The sequence below is a fragment of the Epinephelus fuscoguttatus genome, linkage group LG10 (assembly GCF_011397635.1).
Source record: "Epinephelus fuscoguttatus linkage group LG10, E.fuscoguttatus.final_Chr_v1".
In the NCBI taxonomy this organism is placed as follows: Eukaryota; Metazoa; Chordata; class Actinopteri; order Perciformes; family Serranidae; genus Epinephelus; species Epinephelus fuscoguttatus.
The window spans coordinates 27,063,385-27,086,738 of record NC_064761.1 but is presented as its reverse complement, the minus strand read 5'-3'; the positions used below and the strand labels follow the sequence as shown (position 1 = coordinate 27,086,738).

The 23,354-nt window shown below is 40.8% G+C and overlaps 1 protein-coding gene across 1 annotated transcript in view; it reads left to right on the top strand.

The window, feature by feature from the left end:
* The window catches only part of xpr1a (xenotropic and polytropic retrovirus receptor 1a), a 99,419-nt gene that overhangs the window by 8,933 nt on the left and 67,132 nt on the right, over positions 1–23,354 (top strand). Inside the window, exon 2 of the mRNA XM_049587731.1 lies at positions 142–193. Within this exon, the coding sequence (XP_049443688.1) occupies positions 142–193 (52 nt within the window). The remainder of the gene's footprint in view (positions 1–141; positions 194–23,354) is intronic.

Sequence of the window (23,354 nt, the reverse complement as noted above, 5' to 3'; positions counted from 1 at the left end):
ATCCTCTGTATCTATGAATTCTATGGACTCTACTGACTTGACATGCTAACATCCTGGCTGAAGTAAATCAGTGTACAAATCTGTACTTTGCGTTGCATGTGTCAGAGTCTGCAGACAGTGATTTTGTTTTCTTATTTCCAGGCGTTCAAGGATATGCTGTATGCTGCCCAGGACCAAGCCCCCTCCATAGAAGGTAAGGAGACCCCCTGTTTGGATAAACAAACACACACACACACACACACAGCCACAGACATACACTTGTGTACCCACTGCCCCCTGTTAGGGGCCTGTTTGGGCATCCCCAGAATAACAGCCTTGCGTATGCTAAAAATAGGTGAAAATCATTGCTAATATGCTACCTCTAACTCTGCAGGGTATGACTCAACCAAACCGAGGCCAATTACTAAATCATCTTCCACCTTATTCACGTAGCTGTTTACCCTGCATGAAAAAAGTGGACATCACAAAAACATGCTGTGAAGTTGAGTTGAAAGTTTGCTTGAGTAAAAAGGTTTTTATGTTGCACACTTACTTTGATTGAAAAGATGTTTCTTGATAAAGTAAACTCTCTGTGGATTAAAGCAGCAGTGTATTAGAAGTGGCAGACCAAAGCTGAGTTCAATGGCCTGTGCTGAGTGTTGCCACGCAGCAAAGATAAGGAAGGCCTCTGGCTATAATTAATCTTTGGCATTAGACTGCAAGTGATGAGTGATGAGGGAAAGAATGTGAACCATTTGTTTTTATTATAGATACCAGTTTGTGGAGGTAAACAACTTCCTTTGGTTGCAGGCTTGAGACGTACTTTATCACCTGGTAACTTGCAGCTTTTTCTCTGTGACTGTTGGAGTGTGTCTGGGAAAAACGGACTTATCTTGAAATATGACTGCAAAAAAATGCCCTCTGTGATGGGATGAGCTTGTGTGCTCATGCCCAAATTTGTGCATGTCTGTACTGATAGATTTTTCAGTGTTGTGCAACATGCCCGCTCACAGAGCTGCGACTCCCAGAGCTCAGTTCCAGCTGAGCGGTCTCGATATGGATTGGAGTATGACGTGATTCTATCCATGAGCAACAAAGACGTAGCACACAGTCACAGTGTGTAGATGACAGAGCTCCGTCTGTGTGTGTGTGTGTGTGTGTGTGTGTGAGTTGGCTTCAGGCACAAAGACAGACATTTGTTGATTTTATTTTTGACAGCAGTAGGCGTGAAAGGAGACTCGAGGGATTTATTACATAAAATATTCTATGAAATTTGATTTAAGTGAATATGTGTGCATGTTTGTGTTTTTGTTGGCATTGCTTGATTCTAAAAAGTACATTTAAAGGAACAGTGTGTACGGTTTTGAGGGGGATTAATGGCGTGTAGTGGTGAACATTGCAGATTGCAACCAGCTGAAACATATCCCGGGCAAATTTCCTTTAGTGTTTATTGTTCAAGAGGTTTTTACCAGGAGCCGACTTGTCCACAGAGTTCTCTTCCTTTCCAAATCAACCAAATCAGGCGATTGAAACAGGTAAAAACACTAAATAAAGCAGTGTTTTTCTGATGTTGTCCGGCATATTGGAGACAGATCACAAGCCCAGCACCCGCTAATGTGTGCTTACCTTTTTTCTCTGATAACTTCAGATCCAGCTGTTCAAGAGGTTTTCTTATGCAGAGGTTTCTTCTTCTCCAAAACAAACACACTCAGTGATTTAAATGGGTAAAAAAAATGAATAAAGCAGTCTCATGTTAAAAAAATTCAGTGTTTTTCCAACAATCTTGTCGCAGAGGGGCTGCTTACTACGGTAGCTGATGCAAAAACCCGATGGCCCCATCTAGAGCCAGTGTTTGGTTTGTCCATTCTGGTCTTCTTTAGAAACATGGTGCTGCGACATGGCGATCTCCGTGGATGAGGACCTCTTCCTTATGTAGATATAAACAGCTCATTCTACGCTAACAAAAACACAAAGATTCTTATTTTTAGGTGATTATACACTGAAGAAAGAATCGATTTCTGCCAATATATCCCCTAAAATCAAGGATGTCCAGACTTATTTTTATACATTACATTAGTTCTGCCTGCTTAGTTCCTAGTTGGTGCATGTCTACAAACTGTATGATAGTTCTGCCATCGTGAAGTGATTTTGCTTTATTAACCAATATTGCATGGTGGACCACATATGGTTTGAACAACAAGCCACAGGCCGTTTAAATCTATCCGCAGGCCATGATCGGCCCTGGAGCTGCACTTTGGACATGCCTGCCTTAAATCCTGCACTCTAGACCTTTAACTCTACTATTGAAGACACATCTTGTTCGGTGATAACATATGAGCTGCGTCTCTCCTGTGAGCGCTGTCTCCAGAGGCTGTTAGCCATGCCAGGCGAGCTCAACGTAGATGATAAATGGTTTCCTGTCTCGGGTCTGAGCTGTACCCATGGGTCACTGCTCTGCCTCTGTCAGCTTGTTGCAAGATAGGTGAGGCTGTCTTATGAACAGAGACGGGATCAGTCAATCAGTGGAAAATCCTTCTGTGTCATTCATCTGGTATCGTTGTGACGTTTCAACAGTCCCCACTCAATCAAATTGATTTGTTTGCTTTTCGCACTTTTTTTTCCACACTCCAAAACACTGAAGCAGGCAAGTGCAAAGACAGGAGTACAAGCAGTGGCATTTGTTCTGTAAGAGGGAGCAGATCCTTGAATTCATCAGACAGTTATCTGTTCCTTTTGGTGTTTTTATGGCAAAGAGAAAGGCAGTAATGAAAACAGCAGTAGAAGCAGACAAACAGCTTTATTGAGCACTGTCCAGTCCTCTCCCCTGCGGCTGAGAATGTGTTGACTTTTCATATGAGAAATGAGATTAGCAGGTGTTATAAACTTCAAGCTTACTGCAGCATTTTCTCTTCACCTCCACCAAAGCCAGTCTGTCAAATCTGATGGAATTTAAATTGGGGCAGAACGATATTGGAAAAATGGACTCCTCCTATATAGATTTTTTTTTTTACCTCCTACCTCAGTGGGCAAAGCGCTTTGCAATTTGCTTCTCATTCTCACACACTTGCAGACCAGTGGAGGCAGAGCTGCTGCACAAAGTGCTGAATCATCACAAGCAATTTTGGCTTGGTTTTGCTCAAGGACACTTTGAGATGTAGACACGAGGAGGAGCCGGGATTGAACCACCAACACCGAGATTAATGAACCACCGGATCATCTCCTGTTGTTTCACACCATCTATTTACAAAATCATACAAAGAGCAGCTTTGTTTACAGTTCGGTTTTTTGACCATTTTTTTTCTTGTATCAACAAAAACAAAAAGCTGATTTATTTTGGGCGGATGATGGTTGGAGTGGTTATTTAAGACTGAGGTTTTTAAGACTGCAAATTTAATTTTCAAAGCCTGGAATAGAAGGCATTCCTTGCTCTTTAAGCAAGATATATCAATGGATAGGGTTGTCCCGATCCAGCTTTTTCACTTTCAATCCGATACCGATATTACAGCCTTGAGTTTTGGCCGATATCGATACTGATCCAATCCAAGCACGTATTAAAGATATTCACTTATTTTGTTGTCAGTCATGTTAGAAAAGGTTTGATCAAGCAATATTACTCTAACAAGAACAACTTAATCGGGTTAGTTAGAATGATCCACAACAGTTGGTATGAGAAACTGACCTGTTTATTGTTAACAGGATTAAATAAACAAACTTTAAACTTGAACTTTAGCTGGTTTGCTCTGGCTGCCTTGGCCCCTTAATAAATAGAAAATAAATCAACACAAGAAATCTTTAAAATGTCTAACAATGAAATTAAAACAGCAGCAAGATTCCACACACTTGTGCTTTGGCCCCCTAATAAATAAAAAATAGATTACCACCACAAGACATTGTTGACATTTAACAAACAATGCAGCCTTTCCTTTTCAGTTATTTTAGTAGTGTCAGTGCCAGCCTGGTGCACAGGCACACAATATTGTACAACTGTTTAAACAAGCAATAGTCCATCCATGGCTCCAATTTCACTAATTGTGCCCAAAACAATGCCATCAGTGCTCTTTATTTAAACAGTAAGAGTGTAAACCAAATAAAAATATCACTCTCAAAAACCCAGAGCAGAAAACAAATAGTCAGTTAACTAAGTTGACCGCTACTCTTCCTACCCTCCCTGTGTGTCTGCCGTCTGCATGCTGGCCTGGTGGATTAATAGTAAGAGCTGGAGTGGTTCATTGGAATGGACTGCTTGAATCGCGGAGCGCTGGGCTGGCCGGAAAACCTGGCACGGACTCCGTGAAAAACTGGATTGGAGTTCTTGGATCGGCATTTTTCCATGCAGTCCGATCCAATGCCGATGCACGTTTTTTGCTAATATTGGCGGCCGATACTGATCGGGACATCCCTATCAATGGATTAGATTAGGGTTCACTGTCCTAATCATGAGGACTGTTGTGTTTACGTTGTACTATTATACTAGCCTGGAAAACCAGACCCAAATCTAGAAAGATTTAGGGTCTGGCCATGAGTAATGAAAATGGCCCAACTCGAGGGGCGGCACCAAGCATGCATTCGTAAATATCACTGCATGCAATTGGATAACACTACGACCAATCAGAACAATACACAGGGTGACGTATACGCTTAGCTACCAGTGCCGTCTACTCAATGGCTCTGTTAGCTACCGAGCTGGTAGCTAACAGAGCCAGCGGAGCTAACTGGTAGATTAGACTCTTGCCGTGTCCGGTCGGCAAAACAGCAAAAACGTCCTTCTTGCAAAGGAAAGATTCAAGCGCTGTCTTCTGTTCCTCTTTTAGAGAAAAAGCCAAGTCTAACTCGTTCATTGTGGCGGCCAACGCCGTTTCAAACAACTGGTGTTCATCCGTAACCATCTTGCATTGTTTACTGACTGATTCTGGACTTCGTCGTCGCAGCGTTGTCGTCATCTGTTTAGCTCGCCTCTGGCCCACCTATATCAGATACACCGATGTGATTGGTGCAGCTCGGTTTCGTGGGCATAGGTAATGAGCATCATTACTGATTGCCAGAGTGACTCGCTGAGCAAATTCAAATTGTGCTCTCGCAAGAACTCTGGATTTCCAGGGTACTATTGTACATTTGTATTATTGTACATCTGTATTAGTGTACATCTGTTTTGTATCTTGGTTGTTTCCTAAATGTATGTTTGATCATAGTTTCTGTTTTTGAGATCAAGTGTCTTATAAGCCCATAAGAGCTGGGCTTCTTTGAAGCATGACACTTAAATAAAGAAATCAAATCAAATCAAAATGTACACTCATTTTAAAGTTGAGTGCAGAAATCCATATTCAAAACTTGTTAGTTTTTTTCTTTCTTGTGTTGTATGGCATATCATATTCACTGTCACATAAGACAGCTTGAAAGCAGCAAAATGTTTTGCATTTTTGCTAGATTCAGTTCTGCCCACAAAACTGGCTGTGCTCCTGAAAACGGTTGTGTACAAAGAAAAAAAAGGGACTAATTTTCAGCAGAGGGGGTTTTCATTATTAAACAGACAACATTTTACTGAAGCAACAACATTGTTTATTTTTGCTGTTTTAATAAGCAATGGTGAATATTTTGCCTTAAGATAAAATTTGGTAATTGCTGACCTCCATGCCCCACCCTCGCAGCTGGGCCCCAAAAAGCTTATCCCTTTTGCCTCCCTAATGGGCGACCCTTGCTAGATTATGTATGATAAAATAGTTTTCTGTGGATCGTCCAATTGATTAATGAATTGATTGTTTCAGCTCAGAAATCAGTAACCAAAGTTAATAAAATGCACTTAATTATCTTTTTGAAATCAAAAACAGACTATAAATAGACTAATCTTTAAAAAACACTCTCCTGTGAAGTTTATGTCACATGCACATGCATATATTGTGAAACAATATATTTATGTCCATTTTATGAAATCAGTTCGCTGAGTGGAAGTCTAATGAGTCTAATTATGAGGATTTGATTCAAGGGTGCTCCTCTCTCCTCTCTCTCTGTCGCTCCCTCTGTCTGCTTCCTCATTCATTACAAAAAGCAGCAGTTTTGGTATTCAGAGGATGTTTCCCTTGCCTGAGGGAGACAGTTTACTGGGTTATAACTACTTGCTCTCCCACTCTGCTCTCTCATTCAACACCCTGCAGTACCTGATAGAGCTGTGCAGTAGACAGACATGACACTGAACAGGCAGCACTTAAAAGCCGCTGTCAGGGCCTCTGCGTATCGTTGTCAGGTTGTAAGACTGTCACTACACGTGGCCAACAACGTAAAAAAAAAACATGTTAAGTTTATGTTTTGATCTTTCCGTAATTGTCTCTCATGCACTGTTATGCTCTGCAGTGTTTGTGTGTTTTTTGTTTAAACAGATTTATGCACATTAGCACCTCCACTAGAGCCTCTGTAGGAACATAGTACCACAGAAAATGCAATTCTTTCAGCCCCATTTACTCTAATTAATCAGTCAGTTTCAACAAGATGAATGTACAGTAATTAAGAGAGCTTGTTGCAAACAGACACAAAAACACACGCATGTTATGGTGGCTCTGCTGCTGCATGTGACCCTTCACCCATCGTTAAGATCCTTTGTTCTCATCCCCTCTGCCCCTCCATTGGTTCCTGTGTAATTGTAATTAAAACACGCCTGTCCCTGTACTGTGGAGAGAGCCAGTGGAAAACAACAGAGAGAACAGCTGGTTGGATCTCTGGTTCCCCTTGTTCCAACCATTAAAATGAGTTATGCCACAATTTAATTCAATTAGTCTGCAGAATCTGAGAACAATGGCCCCGGATAATAAACACGCAGCTTAAACAGTAATCTCTCTGTGTTTGCTTGTTACACTATTTCCAGCAGTGTTCACATGCTGCACAGGCCATACATGCCTGCACTTATATTATGAAGCATTTGTCTAATCCTGCAGAGAGGAGGAGGTTTCACACTGCTGGTCATTCAGTTGCTATCTCATTCATTCATTTATTCATTCATTCATTTATTGTGTCCTTCATTCTGCTACTCTGTAAATGGGCAGTCTACTACTGTGATGGTATCTGTGCTGGGCTGGAGTAAGGGGGAGGTGAGGGAAGATGGCAGTGATGGCACTGGGTGTAAGGGTGGGGCTCCTGCATAGTACCGTACACACACACACACACACACACACACACACACACACACACTGTCCAAGGAAGGGAATGGGGTGCTGCGTTATTGACTTACAGCTCAGGGGACCAGAGAATGGATTTTCCTCTGAGTCACAGGGTCTAGATGTCAGAGATGAATGGATCAGACAAAAAAAAAAGACGAAAAAACTATAATGAACAGATTATTTCTCATCCATTGCATTAATCATTTACTTTTCTATCTGATATAGAAAAGCTCCTTTAGTAAATGTGCACCTCATTTTCACTTCTGTCTTGTGGCTTGTCTGTCAGTTGCCTTATCCCTTTAGGGCTTTTCATGTTTTATGCAGTCAAATCAATAACGGTATAAAAGCAGCGGTGTGAAAAGAGGATGCTTGCAGTACTTCTTTGTGTGGAGATGATTTGGTCTACCATTTCCTTCAAAAAGAGATGTGATAGTATTCACCAAAAACTCCAGTAGCCTCCTAGTTATCTTTTTTATTGTATTAAATATGATGTCCACTTTTAATTAAGGAGTCCGAACCTATCCCTTTAAAGAGCAAGATAAGGATGTGAGTGAACATGTAAACTTTGAACCTTGTAAGATGTTTAAACGTGACTGATTCAGGGTCCTTGATTTCAGAATGTGTTTCGCCATGTGCCATCATCACAGCCATGTCTCATTCGTCTCAGAGACTGACAAACTCATTATACAGCACACTGAAGTTGGAAATATGTTGAAACTACTAAGAGGGGTGTTTAAGTATGAGTGCTCGAGTGTGTTTAAGTGCACATACGTGTACATAGCTGTATGCATGCGCATGTGTGCAAGTTTGTCTGTGTCTGGGCTGTTGAGGATGCAGACTTCACATTATACATACTGTTGATGTGCTTAAATGCATCCTGGTGTGTCTGGCTTGGGGCCTAGCCATTCGCAGGCCAGACCGTGTTTGTGTTTAAGTGGTGCAGGGTTGTTGGGCTGCTATCAGAGTGGGAAGAGAGGACAGTGCATATAAAATCTTCAAAGAGCAATATAAAACCACCACTCAAACTTTACAGCTATAAGATTGAGGCGAAACAAATACAGTAGAGTGAAATAAAATCGAACATGATGAATACCTCTCCACAGAGACAGATGGATGTATGGATGGATGAAATTAATGTCTCACACCATTTCTCATTGAATCAGAACAAGGCAACTACAAAGCCAAATGTTCATTTCTCCATCCCAGACACCTGCACCATCACAGCTGCCTGGTCCCTGCCATGCAGCCTGTGAGGCTTTTGTTCCCACGCTTCCTCTGGACAACATTGTCTGCCTCTCATTCGGCTCTTCACGGCTTGGAGTACTGGATAATAACCAGAACAGTAAACCTGCTCACTGTTGCACCACGTTTAAGCTCTGCACACCTCTTACCACTTCTAATGAATATTTTCGTGTCTGTGTGTGAGCCATCGTACCTGATCTGCTTAATGAAAGCAGAAACATGAATCACAGCTACTGATCACCTCAATTACACCTTTTAGCCAGCACCTTTTCTGCTATTTTCTATTGTTGTCCATGCTGCTTGCTCGCCCGCCATTTTGTCTGCAGTTGACGAACATGATGAGGGGTTAGTTGAAGGCTGCTAGCCTGTGTAATACACTGCTGATTATTATTCTGCTGGCGTATATGATGGAACAGCAGCTGTTATTACTGTTGTTGGTCCCCCTTGGAGTTTGTCCTCGCTCCCCGGCGTGGAATAACATTCTGATTTCTGTAATTTTCTTGCTGTGGCATGTTGGCAATTGAAGTTTTTTTTTTTTTTTTTATTCATGCAGTCTTTCAAGAAACTTGTTTTTTTTCCTTTTCTGTATTCTAAATGTTGCTGTTTACCTTGCCTTTGGTCCAAGCCACTGGATTTGTTTGTTGCGTTCATGTGAATCCTGTCTGTGTGATTTCTCTGCGTTTCTGAACAAGTTCAAAGTCATTTATTGTCAAATGTAAAGCAATTACAAGAGTGGTCGTTGCCACTGAAAAACTTGGGTCATAGACTGCCTCCAACAATGCAATAAAACATGCGCTCTTAATCATAATCATAATTATAATACAATCACACAAGTAGAACAAATAGAGTATGTAGATATAAGGATATAAAGTAGTACAAGTTAAAATAAAGGATAAAATATAACAAATAAAATATGAAGTTAAGTGATATAAATTGGTAGTTGCTTGAATAGACAGATTGTAACAGGAATTTAGTGTAGTAAAATGTATATGCATAAAAAGAGTGTAAATAACTGTACAAGCACTTTAGTTTTATAGTAAACAAGTGAATGATAAACAAGAATAAATATGCTGTCCACACTAGAATACTGTATCAATTATGATCAACCGTGGAAGCCTCTCTAGAGTAGATAAATAAATGAATACGTGCATGTATACACTGAGTCCCCCCGGCTACAGCAGCTCAAGGATACATGCATAAAAGACCCCCGGGCAGCCACTCTAAGAAACATATATGACTCCGTGTGTGGTTAGACGGACAGGCAGATGCTGGCAGCATGGCAGGAGGTCAGGTATCCACTCAGAAGGTGAGAGATGGATGGAAGGGAGACAGATGGAAAGGCAGACAGACAGGTAGACACGCAGGAGGGTTCAGCAGGACAGTAGTGTGGCAGCCAGGGTCTCCCACCAGCCTGCATTATTGATGGGCTCTTTGACAAGCTGCTGCTGCTGCTCGCTTCCATGCGCTAATTGTGGGTTTGTGGGGGTTGGTTCTTTTTTTGTTCTTAATCTTGGTGCTACCTAGAAAGTAGACATAGAAGGAATCCAAGCCAAACTAATTCAAAGGGAGCAACAATAACTATGTTTACATGCACACTTATATTCCAGTATTATTCTGAATGTGACAATATTCCGAATTTGATATGAGTGATGTAACAGCAGTCCATTTGGATATTCTGAATTTTGCCTTTTGCACTTTGGGATATGCCGATATTATTACTACTGGAACATTCTTTTCATTCTTTGAACTGGATTTTTTTTTACGCAGTTTGTGACACACGACCTCTTGTCATTTATGGTCAGCTCTGCACGTTGTCATGGATGCATTGTACACAAACCTACTAGCCAACAGTTTGCAAGGCTGTGGTATGCAAGCCCAAAAGAAAAGCCCAAACCCACCCACTTTTAAACATTATGAAACACTTGGATATCAGCAAGTTTTTGGAAATGTACAAATATTGGAGCACTGACCTTTTCAGGAGGGTGGTTAAGGGAATGAAAGAGGGGGGCTGTGTTTGCACAACCTTTTCTCTATATCTCTATATTCGACTTTTCTCTATATTAAAGTGATATATTTCATGTTAGGACACATTAATTGAAGTTTGCACAGTTTCATGTAAACTGGAGTGTAAGTGGAATATTCATTTGTATTATCCATGTAATGTGCTTAGAAGGAGTGTTGTCTTTTGTGGAACAAGGGCAAAAAATGGACTATTTTGAGCATGTAAACGTAGTCACTGAAACACAAAGCTGTCAGTGCGTATGAAGGACCTAATGACCCAGTCTTTCAGAGAACAAGACAAATTGTATTGATGCTGCTTTTAGACAAAACCTTATTTATCGTCTATAAAAATTTTATGAGGCTGTTTCTCAGTGCCTGTTTCTCTGCTTCATTACATCAATATTTCCAGGTGAAATGAAGACACCTGAGGCTCTTTATCCAGTGTAGATTATTAGCCCACAATAGACTGCCATGACATCAAGGTCTTTTCACAATTATAAGAGTTATAAAACAGGACTTTTTACAGAATGGGTCTCTCTTCACCCAAGTAGATATAGCTTCCAGAGTGGATTCAAACCAGCCTTGATCCCACAGAGCAGTAGAAGAGGGAGGTGTCAGTGGGTTGTGAGATTGGTCCTTTGATGGGGCTTCTAAGGGTATTAGTGCAGAGATGCAGGGGGGTCAGGGTCAATACAAACCTAGGATCACTCTCCCAAGGTCAGGGACTAATCGAACTGAGGTAATGAACGATGGAAAAGGTGATAGGTAATTGGATGAAGACAGGGATGGAGAAAGATGGCCAGCACTCTTTGCTTTTATGTTTGGTGTGATAATTTTAAAAGACTAAAGTGAAGGAAAGAGGTTGGAAAACAATTATAAATGGATTGAATGAGATTGTCAATGACCAGTCTGGAACAGAAAGAAATAGAAACATAGAGCAAGAGTGATCCTTCAGGCAGCAGACAGACAAACAGACTGAGTGGGAGGTCCCTGGGCTCATCTCCAATGCATGTTGCCCTGCATTAGCACTACAGCCATCCCGCAAGAGAAAGACAGAGAGAGAAAGAGAACCTTGATAGATGAAAGTCTTCTATCCATCCATCTATCCATCCATTATTCATTGGTGAATTAGATCTCGCCTGAATGAAGTAGAGGAAAAAGGAGGAGGAGGAGGAGGAGGAGAGGGGGAGAGAGGAAAAGGTATAGGGCTGGTGTAGAGGAGGAGGCATCTGGATTGCAACTGTAGCGGTGTTAGGAAAGGGTGAGTAGTTCAGATGAGGATGTGGCTCCAGCAGGGATGGTATTTTTAGATTTGGGGCATTGTATAGTCTGAGTCTGAGAGGATAAAATTTCCACTGCTACAAATGTGGTTTTGGCAAAATGGGGTGAAGGGGTTTGAGGTGTAGAGTAAAGAAGGCAAAAAAGTTTGTAGGGGCAGGGCTTCAAGTATTGGAGAACTGATGATGAGGTGTTTGTATGTTTTGGGAAGGGGATGGATCAGAATCTTTCAGGTTGTCGATTCTGAATCCCACTTGTCATGACTGTGCTTCTCTACCCCTGTGCACTAGGGATGAGCATTTTATGTCATTTCAGTTGCTGAGTATTATTATTTGTGTATATCTGTGCTTTGCCTCTGTGTTTTGTTGTTTTATATGTCATATGTTAAATGTCATGTCCACACTCCTGCAAATGAATTGCCCCACAGGGGACAAAAAATAAATAAAGTTCTAAAGTTCTTTGCATTACTTTGGAAAAAATTTAAACACTCTAACACACCAAGCTGGAGGTCAGCCGCTGGTCAGTGCTGGGCTGTTTTTTGGCTTATTTAGCTTGTTAATCTGATGTTGGAGATGGCGGAGCCCATCAGTGAGGAAAGTGAGGAAAGTAAACAAACTGCTAAAGTCAAGAGGGTGTGAGATCGAAATAAAGTTTTTGTATTTGGTAAATTTATTTTTAGCCACTAAGGTCTTTATCAGAAATGGTTTGTAATTGTTATTGTTCAGTAGTGCACAATAAATATTTGTTGTTTCAACATCAGGTTGTGTTGTTAATGTGCTAACTGACTAACTAGCATCTTGAATCCATCCCGTCCGTCTTTCGGTTTCCCCTTCTTAATTATGGAAACAGACCACAGCCACCTGCTGCTATGAAAAGTTATTTCCTCTAACTCAGGTGCAGGACATACATGCTAACTGGTCGTTTGCTGTAGTCTTTGCTGTATTTGGGTGCAACTTTATAGCTGAGATACAAGAGACATAAGGCACCGAAAAAGTCGTTCTTTGATGTCAGTTTAGTATGTCTGAGTGTTAACGTAAGACTAGGATCCAAAATGAACACCCAGGCAATAAAGCGTGTAGGGGTTAAAGTTAGCTTTCCTTTCTGCACTGCGCTTTAGACTGTAGAGATTAGCTATGATATGCCAGTATAATGTTACATCACTTACAGTGCACATTCATTTTGTTATTTTTGTCGAAATATTTCCAAACATTACTCTCATGCCTGGACCCCATCGTGTTTGTAACGTCAGTTCAAGTATCTGAGTGAAAATGTTGAATGTTATGTGAGGATCTATCAATTTTGCTATAGGGATGTGTGCTGATATTCAAAGATAACAGTTACATCACTGCATCCCGTCCAAAAATTGAAGCTTTTACATCAAACAGGGTCAATTTACCTTTATATTTATTACATATTACAAAGCAAAAAAAAAAACAAAACTGTGATTACACATTGAACAAATACTGATGTCCAAACAGAATAAGTATTCTGCCAATTCCTAAAGTGCAGGTCTGTTCCAGCCTTAGCAATGATCTCCTGATCTCTGTTCCTTATGAACATGCTGTCACTGGAATGGGGATGGCAGGAACATGCTGTGGTCGCTACATCTTCAAAGACAGACAGAAGCTTTACACTTATGTCGAAGATAAACACTAAGGAGTCTTCTCAGACGCCAAGCCTTCACTCCAATGAGAATACAATCTTATAAAGGTTAAATAAACAGAAAACATAAATCATATGATCTGGCTGTTTGCCAGGTACACAACTGGAGATCATATACATAGAGCACCAGCAGTAATCTAAACAATCTCAAGCATGGGAGGCATGTGAATGTAATGAGCTCTGACTCTGTTGATTAGAAATCAGCTGTCAAGGTCTCGGGGGTTTGGTATATTTGTCTAGCATAAGCAGGGCTTCCAAACCTTAATCTAACCTCTGTTATTAGACAAGTTATTGTTTTTTATCGACAGCGAGAAGCCTAATCAACAGGTCTGGCTCTCTGCCAGCAGATCAGCCAGGCTCTGCTGTGTGTAACCAATCAGTCATAGCTGACCGCATGGCATTTATTTAGCAAGGATTCACATGAGGCTGCTGTGATGGATTAATCTGAATAGTTTTCTGTATCAACTGCATTGCCTGGCTGAAATTGGGTGAAAAAAAAGTGAGCAGTGAATTGCAATTTGCAAATTTGGATGTCATGTGCACTCATACGGCATCTGTCCTGTATTCAAAGATATCAGCAGTCTGAGTAAGAGAAAACACAAAGTAGGGAGGTGATGATGGATGGGTAGAGAGAAGAATAGAGACATGTGACCTTGTCTCTGCTGTGTGTGTTTTAATGTTTTTATCTTCTCATGCTGCTGCTCTCTGCTGCACTTGCATACTGTAGACACACATACACACACAACACATGGATGCATGCAGTGACAGTCACACACAGGCACACACAGGCACATAAGGAGCCGTGTGCTACAGGGGGTGTGGGTGTGATTGGGAGCTATAGGTGATGACAGCGTGGCCATATGCTGATTTATTTCTGTTTTTTTGGCACTGCATTTAGAGTGCAACCAATAAAATCACTACACAGTGTCCACACTCTGCTGCAACCTTTAGTTTTTATGTAAATGTTGTGGGGAAATGATAAAACCCTTCACGCTCTACAAAAGCTTGATCACGTTAACACAATTAGTGTGTCACTTTCTGCTCTTAGATTTTCAATTGTGATACCAGAAGTAGTTCTCTTGTGTTTTTAACAAGTCAAATATATGTTTGGTAAGAATTTGTGTGTACTTTTCAATGGGCATTTGTATGATCGAGTGATACATGATGACTGTATGTGGGTGGGTTTGTACTGTATGTGTTAATGGGCAGGACGTTGTAGAAGACACAGTGTCCTTCACTGTACCAGTGTGCTGCATCGTCTCTCTGGAGAACCGGTCAGAACCTGTCCCAGATTGGCTCAGAGGCATGAAAACGTGGTGAAGGGTACCGATCATATGAAGCTCATATGAGACTGTCTCCTCTTCTCTATATTGCTGTATTGACTCTCAGCTGATTGTCAACACAATCACAGGTTTCAGCACTACCGCTGGCAGCAGAGGGATCTATTACAGAACTGATATTTGATGGAAACATTTCTCCCGCAGCAGAGACTTTAAATTGAGTCTTGCCCCATTGGGGTCAGTGCCAGTGTGCATGATATGCATGCATGTGTGTGTGTGTGTGTGTGTGTGTGTGTGTGTGTATGGGTGGTGGGTTACAGAAGTGGCAAATATTTTGTTTGCTGCAGTCTCCCTATATTTCATCCTCTACTGTTCTGCCCACGGGCAAAATCAGAGAGACACCCTCAGAGAAAGACAAAGAAGTGGACAGGCAGACAGAAGGGCATTGAGAACTGAGAATGACTGATAAAATGAGAGAGGAAGCATGAAGGAAAAAAGAGAGGTGACATTGGTGGTAATTGGAGGAAAGGAAGCTAAAGCCTCAGGGGGCCTCCTTTTCCAAACGTTACTATTACGAATAAAAGATGTGTGAAAAGAAAAAAACTAGAGGCAGAACAGACACGAGAGACTGACTGAAGCTCTTTCATTTGCTTATTCAATAAATTTGGATTCAAAGCACATTTAAGAGCTTTTCAAAGACGGCAGTAATAACTCCTCGTAATCTAAGTTTAATACATTTGAGGTCAGGGGTTTGTTCTTCAGGGGGTCCAGATATAATTTCTCCTCTTATTTACACTATATTCTTCCTTCTAATCCAGAGACAGGCGGAGCAAGAGACATCAATAATTCACAGCTATTGTTCCCTCCCGGTCAGCCCGTCTGTTTTTATATTAAATGATGAATTATTAAAAGTGTGTGCGATTGGAAATATGGCAAAGCTCCCTCCTGATGCTCATGAGTGCTCAAAAACTGTCCTGTCATGCAGTGGGAGCCACATGAGTGCCAAAAACAGGTAGATGCTTAAGTGGAAGATCCATTAAAGTGGCATGAGAGCATTTAAGGGTTGTATAGTACATTAAAAACAAGTTGGGAGATTAGATACTGAGAGACAACTCCCAGCTCCAACTGTCTCTCTCACACACTCATTTAATGTCTTAAGGCTTCTACACATGATCAGCTGTTTGTCCATGGAGAGACATTATTGATGATAATGGATCAAAAATCTCATTGTGTTAATATTTTCTGAAAAAAACAGACAAACCAAAAAAAACCCAAAACAAAATAATAGCCATCCCCACAACTTTGTCACATTAGAGCAGGTACTGGTTCAGAAATATTAGATTTGATTTTGTCTCCCAGTCGTAGCATTGATGACTTGCTTGAGAAGATTCAACAATATCGAAATATATATTGTGTATCAAGATATAGCCTAAAAATATCATGATATTATTTTCAGGACATATCGCCCAGCCCTAACTGGAGCCATACTTATAACCCCTCCCATACACTACATAAAAACTAACAACAGAAATCATAGCATCAGTGTTGTGTCGTTCACCCTGTGTGAGCGGCAAGTTTGCTATGTTCTACAAGCTCTCCTAGCTCTTTCAGTCTCATAAATACATAAAGAAACAACTCTCTTAAATGCCACAATCGTATAAACAAAAACAAAATAGCCAACACAAATGTACCAAATGTAGTCTTTCAGCCCAAATCAGCTACCCGGCCTGCAGGGAGTTACTGCTTACTGCTAAGGGTGTGAGCTTTGTGTTAGCTGCTGTTAGCTGCTGAACGAGAGTCTGTCACCATGAAGCGGCACTTGTTATTTGGCTCAGGGTGTGTGCTGCGCTACTGTAGACTGTGTGATACTGCATTAACTGCTAACATAAGTCTGTTGCTTCATAGCAGCTCGTTCTTCAGCTCAGCACCTTCAACTGACTTTTATTTACTTGACAATTTTTAATCATTCATGTTTGGCTATGTGGTTAATAAGACATTTTTCTGTGCTGTGACACAATCAAGACATATGTCTTTGCCTTCCCCGGACTCTAAAGTCAGGAGTCTGGAGTCAGGACTGTTAGTGTTTATCGGTCTTAACAAGTTCTCTTAACCATCCCTGCTACCACACACTGGCCTCAGGGAATATACATATTTCATATCCTCCTCAACATGTGACTTATGCATTCATGATGTACATTAATGATTACTCAAGACCTCAGTGTGGCAGGATTGACTCAGTGCTGGAGTATATTTACTGGATATTTGTGTGTGACGGTATGCTTTCTGACTTCCTGTCATGACTGCCATCTTAAGAAGTGTCCTCTTGACTTATAACCAGCTATACTATAGCAGAGAGACGCTCCATAGTGGCTGTTCAGCAGAAACAACAGTTTGTCTCTATTTTGCATTTCGTCCTCAGGGCAAACTGCACGGCTTCTTCTTGACAAGTGCCATCTGATAATTAGGCCTCATAATCACCCTATTAGTATGCAGCTCAATTGAGCAGAGAACAGCTTATTGTTCCCCTGGCATGAGCAGCAGCCAGTTGTAAGAGGATTATTGTAAATTTGTTGTTATGGGCTTTATGAGAATGAATCATATGTGTAATGACTTAAATTGCTGCACTGTTAATCTCAGAAGCATTTATTTTTAATGTAGCCAGGAATCTGGACTGCAACATTACAGCAGCTGTGATAAAGCCTTGATTAGGATAAAGGTAATATTTTTGAAAGCAGGGAATCATTGGCAAGAAGGGAGTGGCACCACTTTAGGATTGTGACCTTATTTTCTATACCTTTATGTGGACGCATAAAACCAGGCTGAACTTTCTCCGTCACAGTTACCATGGCACTGAAGAAAGAGACCAGGGCCTTGTTTTGTTCCTGTGACTCAGGACCCAAACACAATAACCGTAGAATATGTAGAACTAAAGGCTGAGGGGCTAGGTTGAATTTTAAGACTGTCTTGGAAAGCACACTGATACCTCTTGAAAACACAAACAAACAGGGCAAAGGAACTAAAATTATTCTTGATACGTCCTTACCATGGTCAGAATGTACTTTCCAGGGCTCCTACCTGAGTCCCTGTACATCGTAGGATAATGTCATATACTTTATTGTGTGTGCATCGCCTAGGCACTGGACAATATTGAAAAAAATTCATCAAAACTTTGCAATTTGTCGGTGGCTTAGTGGATAGCCCAGGTGCCCCATGTAATTTGGCTTCGTCCTTGCCCGGTTTGATTCTAGGCGGTGGCCCTTTGCTGCATGTCGCTCTCTCTCTCTCTCTCTCTCTCTCTCTCTCTCTCTCCCTGTTTTGCACTTAGCTGTCCTATCAATTAAAGGCAAAACGCCCCAAAAAAAATTGCAATTCATATTACTATCCCACTAATCATCAAACTATTTTTTAACCTCTTAAAATAGCACTAAAACATACTGTATTCACTATAATTTACATTTTGTTAAGAAGCAAATATTTTTATTGCATCACAGATAGGATGCACTTTTTTTTTAGTGAACATCCCTTTTAGTGAAAAGCGAACAAACAATCTTTCAAAGGCAGGCTTTTCAAATGGCATTATGTCTTTAGATATGAAATATGCGAGTGTTTGATTCAGATGTTTTGCATTTTATTGTGGTTGGTGTGTATTTAGCCTGCTTTTGCAGAGTCTCTTTTATTGTTGGTTGCCCCACAGTCTCTTTGGGTTAGGGTTTGGTATTGTTGTTTTTTTCCTTCAATACTGGTGCCAAAATGATACTTTTAAACTGTTACCTTCATGATTTAAATTTTGATGTTTTTCATTTTGAGTTATTTTAGGGGCTTGGAGTTAAAAAAGTCAAACTTTTGTGTACTTGACATGTTTTCAAAGCCTCATTATAGTGGTGTTCATTTGCACACTTAATCCCAGTCACAAAAGTTTGATGATGAGTTGAATGTTTCAGACCTACTTGGTCAAAATGTTTTCATTTTGACGTGACGAAGATCCAAAGAGGATTGAAATGTTGTCTTAGCTAAACTTTGGTGTCATAGAGTAAGTGTGCAGGCATTACTTTTTTCATTTACGCTATTTTTTATAGCCTTCGAGCTATGTGATGTGCATACAAGGCTATACATGACAATACAGGTAAAGCAAAACATTTTCTGTGAGAATAGAGTGGCAATCAGACTTTAAATGTCTATGTGCCTTTGTGTTGTGCTTTTCATTCTTAGTGTGAAGTTGTTTTGCTTTGGTCATACTTCCTGTGTGACTAGAAGTGTGTATAGTGTGTGTGTGTTTATGTTTGTGTGTACAACCCAGGACAAAATGAAGCAGGTGAGATCTTCAAGGGTCGATTTGTCTGCCCTGAAAAATACCATCCAGATACTGTTTGCTGCAGGGCTTTAGGAGGCTCAGTCAGTATGGTTCATTCGCTGACACACACATGCACACACGCATGCATGCACACACGCACACACACATACACACACTACTCTGAAACCACAGAGATCCCCGGCTCTGATTTGGTGGTCTATTTGTACTGAGGCCAGATGAAGGGGATGGATGGGAATTCAGAGCCCCAGTGCTCGTTGGTGGTTGACAGACAGTGGCTGCCTCTCCTCTACATGCTGCTCTTTAAACTCAGCTGGTATCTACCCCATGCTGATGAGTGACACACAAAGACTCTCTCACATACCCACACACACAAATGCCACTCACAACGGACGCTCTTCAGTTTGTATGTCACCGTAGATATTGTACCCAGCATGCTCGCAAACAAACAACATTCCCCTTATGCTTCCTAAACACCCCCCAAAACAATCTATGTCTATACTTGTGAGGACCCTCATTGACATTATGCATCCCTCTAGATTCTTACTGTAACAGTAACCATCTACTTCACATCTTTTACCATCTACTTCACAAAAATGTCCCACTCCCAACATCTGAGCTCCAATAACAAAACACACTTGTCAGCCTAAACTCTTTTCTAATAGCTTGATAACTACAGCCAGTTATTTGTGGGAGAGTTCAACAATATCCAGATGATGCTTGTTACATCTCCATAGGTTGAAAGCAAGCCAGCTGAAATGAAAAACTGCAAATCCTCATCATTAATAATTAAGATTTATATTAAAGCAGGCAAAATTTAGCCCCGTGCTTTTTAATGGCTCACGACTAGTAACTGAAACAATGAATGAATGAATTGGTACTTCCTGCCCATGTAAATCATTTTAATGATGCGACTTTCAAACACCAAGGTCAGTATGCTCCTAATCTGATTGAGTCAGGAAATTGCTCCTAATCTAATAATATCACGTATTGGATTCCTTCCTCCCTGCCTGGATGGCAAAGGTAGAATGGGCAGTGTGATGGCTCATTCATAAGTTAGAGTTACAGTGTTACAATGAGGAAATGGACACAGGAGCACCAATGGGAAAGCTGAGCTGCAGAACTGCTTTCAACTTTAATCCATATTCACTTTACCTGCGACAATATCATATTTTTTGTTGGTAGCTCTTCTGTGATGCTGAATTTAATGCTCATTGAGAATATTCCCCAAGCTTAGTTTCAGATAATCATCACAATAGTAAGAAAACTAATGAGAGTTGTTCTAGAACCAATATCGGAAATGGTTCTGATACTGCCTAAAATGCTGGATCGAGTATCAGAGAGTATGTGAGCCTTTGCACTGATCCAATAACATGTAATTTACTGATAAACTTCGGAGCAGTTTCAGACCCAGATCAAACTGCAGTTTTCCCGGAAATCAATTAATCTTCACTACTCTAAAACAGCAACCTACACAGCAAGTTGCACAACCACTGGCAACTACTGTTTTAGAATGGTTAAGAAATATTGATTCCTGGTTCCTGGTTAATAGTGTTCGTCATTGGCAAACTGTCAAATTGGATAATAAAAAACAGGCATGTACTCTGTGTACATGTTTGTTAATGTTTTAATGTGGCATACAAGGACAGCAATCATTTCACTTCCATACAGGGTTAGTAGTATGCAGCTGTTAACACGTATTTTTTAATGCAGTGGTATTGATTGGTACTCAATATTGGCCGACACACGTTCAGGAATTGAAACATCTCTAAAACCAACCACTGCTCACTACTTAGCTAGGTTTGGATAAATATTAGGCTCATCTTAGGGTTGAATACGATATTGCCATGTCAGTGGTACTCTGAAGCTTTAGCGAACAGCTAAGATGTCAAGTACATGTGTGACACTAATGTGCTGATTCATAGGAATGTATGTGGAGTCTGGGTTTAACAAGACATAATTAAAAATCCAAGAATACTTTTTAATTATTCTTTAATCTTTCTTTTAATCCCTGCTTTCTTTTTTGTATTTTGATTTCATTTTTCAGCCTCACTTTTTGATCCTACCTCTGATAGCGCCTTTTTACACTCTTTGAAACCTGAAGCTGAAATGGCTTTACCTCCTTTTTTATTTGCTTTCTTTTCCCCTGTCATGCTACCTTCTCACCTTTTTATTCCCTCTCTACCACCTAGTTGATCGTCTCTGCTTCTATTCCTACATCACTTCTCCCTCGTTTGTCCTTTTTCATCCGTCATCATCTCCCTCCTTTACATCCTTCCACATACTGTATAATGTACATGTTATGGAAAGTTATTATATTCAGAAAGATAGACTGAGTGGATCCCTGTAAATTCTGACATAATATTGGTCGGTGCTGTTTATAGGATGCGTTATAATGTCAGCTCTGCCTGACTGCAGAGCTTCCAGACACTGCAAAATGTATTCTCCCTCTCTGAGGAAAATGCCTTGTTTCATGTCTGCTAATCTGCCAGCTTCTAAATATCTGCCACGTTACAGAAATATGTGTGTGTGTTTGTGTGTGTGAGTCTGTGGCAGTGTGTTCTTCTAAATGTTTTCCTCCTTACATTTCAGTTCATTTTGTCCTCAAAGTGAAGCTGTTTAGTGTGACTCTTATCGAGTGGCTGCAGCTGCTGTTGTGAGAATACCACGGCAGCCTGGAGGGACACCTTCACATAGTGCACACACACACACACACACACACACACACCTTGGTTTACCCACACCAAGCTGACTAAGGCACACGCCCCCAAACAAGCATGGATAATAGCATGTTATATTTACTGGCAAGATGATATGGCTAAGGGATTCTCTTGAGAATGAAAGAGCATCTCACTAATTGTTCGCAAATTAGGTTACATACTGCTGAAGGCATATTTTGTGGGCATGTGCTATTCATACAGCTCTATCAACTATGCCACTTTTGTTTTTGTATCTATCATGAGATCAACAATGTTGTAGTAGTGATCAATATTGTCGTTCATGGAGGATAATGATTGCGTACAACTAACATTAACATAAGAAGGCAACACCTGACGTTTTGAAAGTCAGATGTTGCCTCTGCATTCGAGAAGGAGAGCTGTAGCATACTGCATACAGTTAGCATGCAAAATAGCAGTATTGCACAAGTGTTGATATGCAATGACATATCTCAGGCAACATACTTATTCTCATGCGCAATGATGTATTTCCAGCTATGGCAACCTCCATGCCGTTGGTTTGCTGGGTATAACGTTACCTCTCTGACCCCCTCTGTTAATGGCGTGGCCACCCTGTAGGTTAATGGATGCTGAATCTCCTCCACGTCTACAGTGCGGCCTCACTGCGTCTGCCATGGGTACAGTAGTGGAGCCTTGGCTCTTATTCAGCTTAGATTAATGGCCCCAGCTTGGACTATTGACACAACACTTATCTTGTTTTTATGAGTGCAGCAGCTTCTATCTATAAACCTTAGAGCCACACGTGTGCACAGACACACACATGAGCACACACACAGACACTGACCTTGCTGTGGCTCTTACACGTACAGTTCAGTTACAGCTATAAATGCCGTTTACTATTTGTAACACAATTGATGTTTTTAGCTCAGTCCTAATGGCTCTGAGCTTAAGGTAATGTGAAGGGCTGAGCTGTCCTTTTAGACAGTGCACCCACAATACTATCTGAGGAGCAGACTGCAGAGAGACGGACAATGATATTTGATGCTCTGGAGATGGAAGGTTTACATCTACGTTCCTCCCTTTCTAGCCTAGCAATGTAGTTGATCTGTTGGTCGGACGGGTTGCATTTTTCAACTCATATCACACATGTACACATATTATCAGTTTTCTGTGTTGAAAAAAGTAGGCCTACACAGGTTTTATTATCTCTGAGTCTGAACACAGTGTAAATAAAACAAGGGAATATGTGTACAACATTAATTTTCATTAGGTTTTCTAAGTCAAAGAGAAAATCTGCTAAGCCTGCCTGCGTGTCCCTAATGTTATTATAACAGGATATTTACCCTCGGTAACAGACGTGTTGCTCGGTTGGAAAGCAGTGGCACTCGTGGGTAGAGTGTCAGATACATGGCATTCCTAGAATTTCAGCCCATGTTGTGTAGAAAGATGTTCAGCATATTGTTGGTGTTTTAACCTTTAGTTGAAATGATAATTTTACAGACATTACAGCAGCACTGTTGTCACCTTTCTTCCTGAAACGAGGCCATGTTTTCGGCCGTTTCTGCCTCTCCACCACGACTCTTTCTTGTTGCAAGTTTCAGGCAGTGTAGATGCATGAGTTTGATGTTATTGAATATTTTGCATTGTGCAACTTTAAGACAGAAACATGCCAGCATCGATAACAGGAACTGATAACCTCGGAGGCAAACAATTCTAAAGGATCGGGCAATTTGGAAATGGTTCACGACTAGAACTGCTTTTCGATTCCCATCCCTATTTA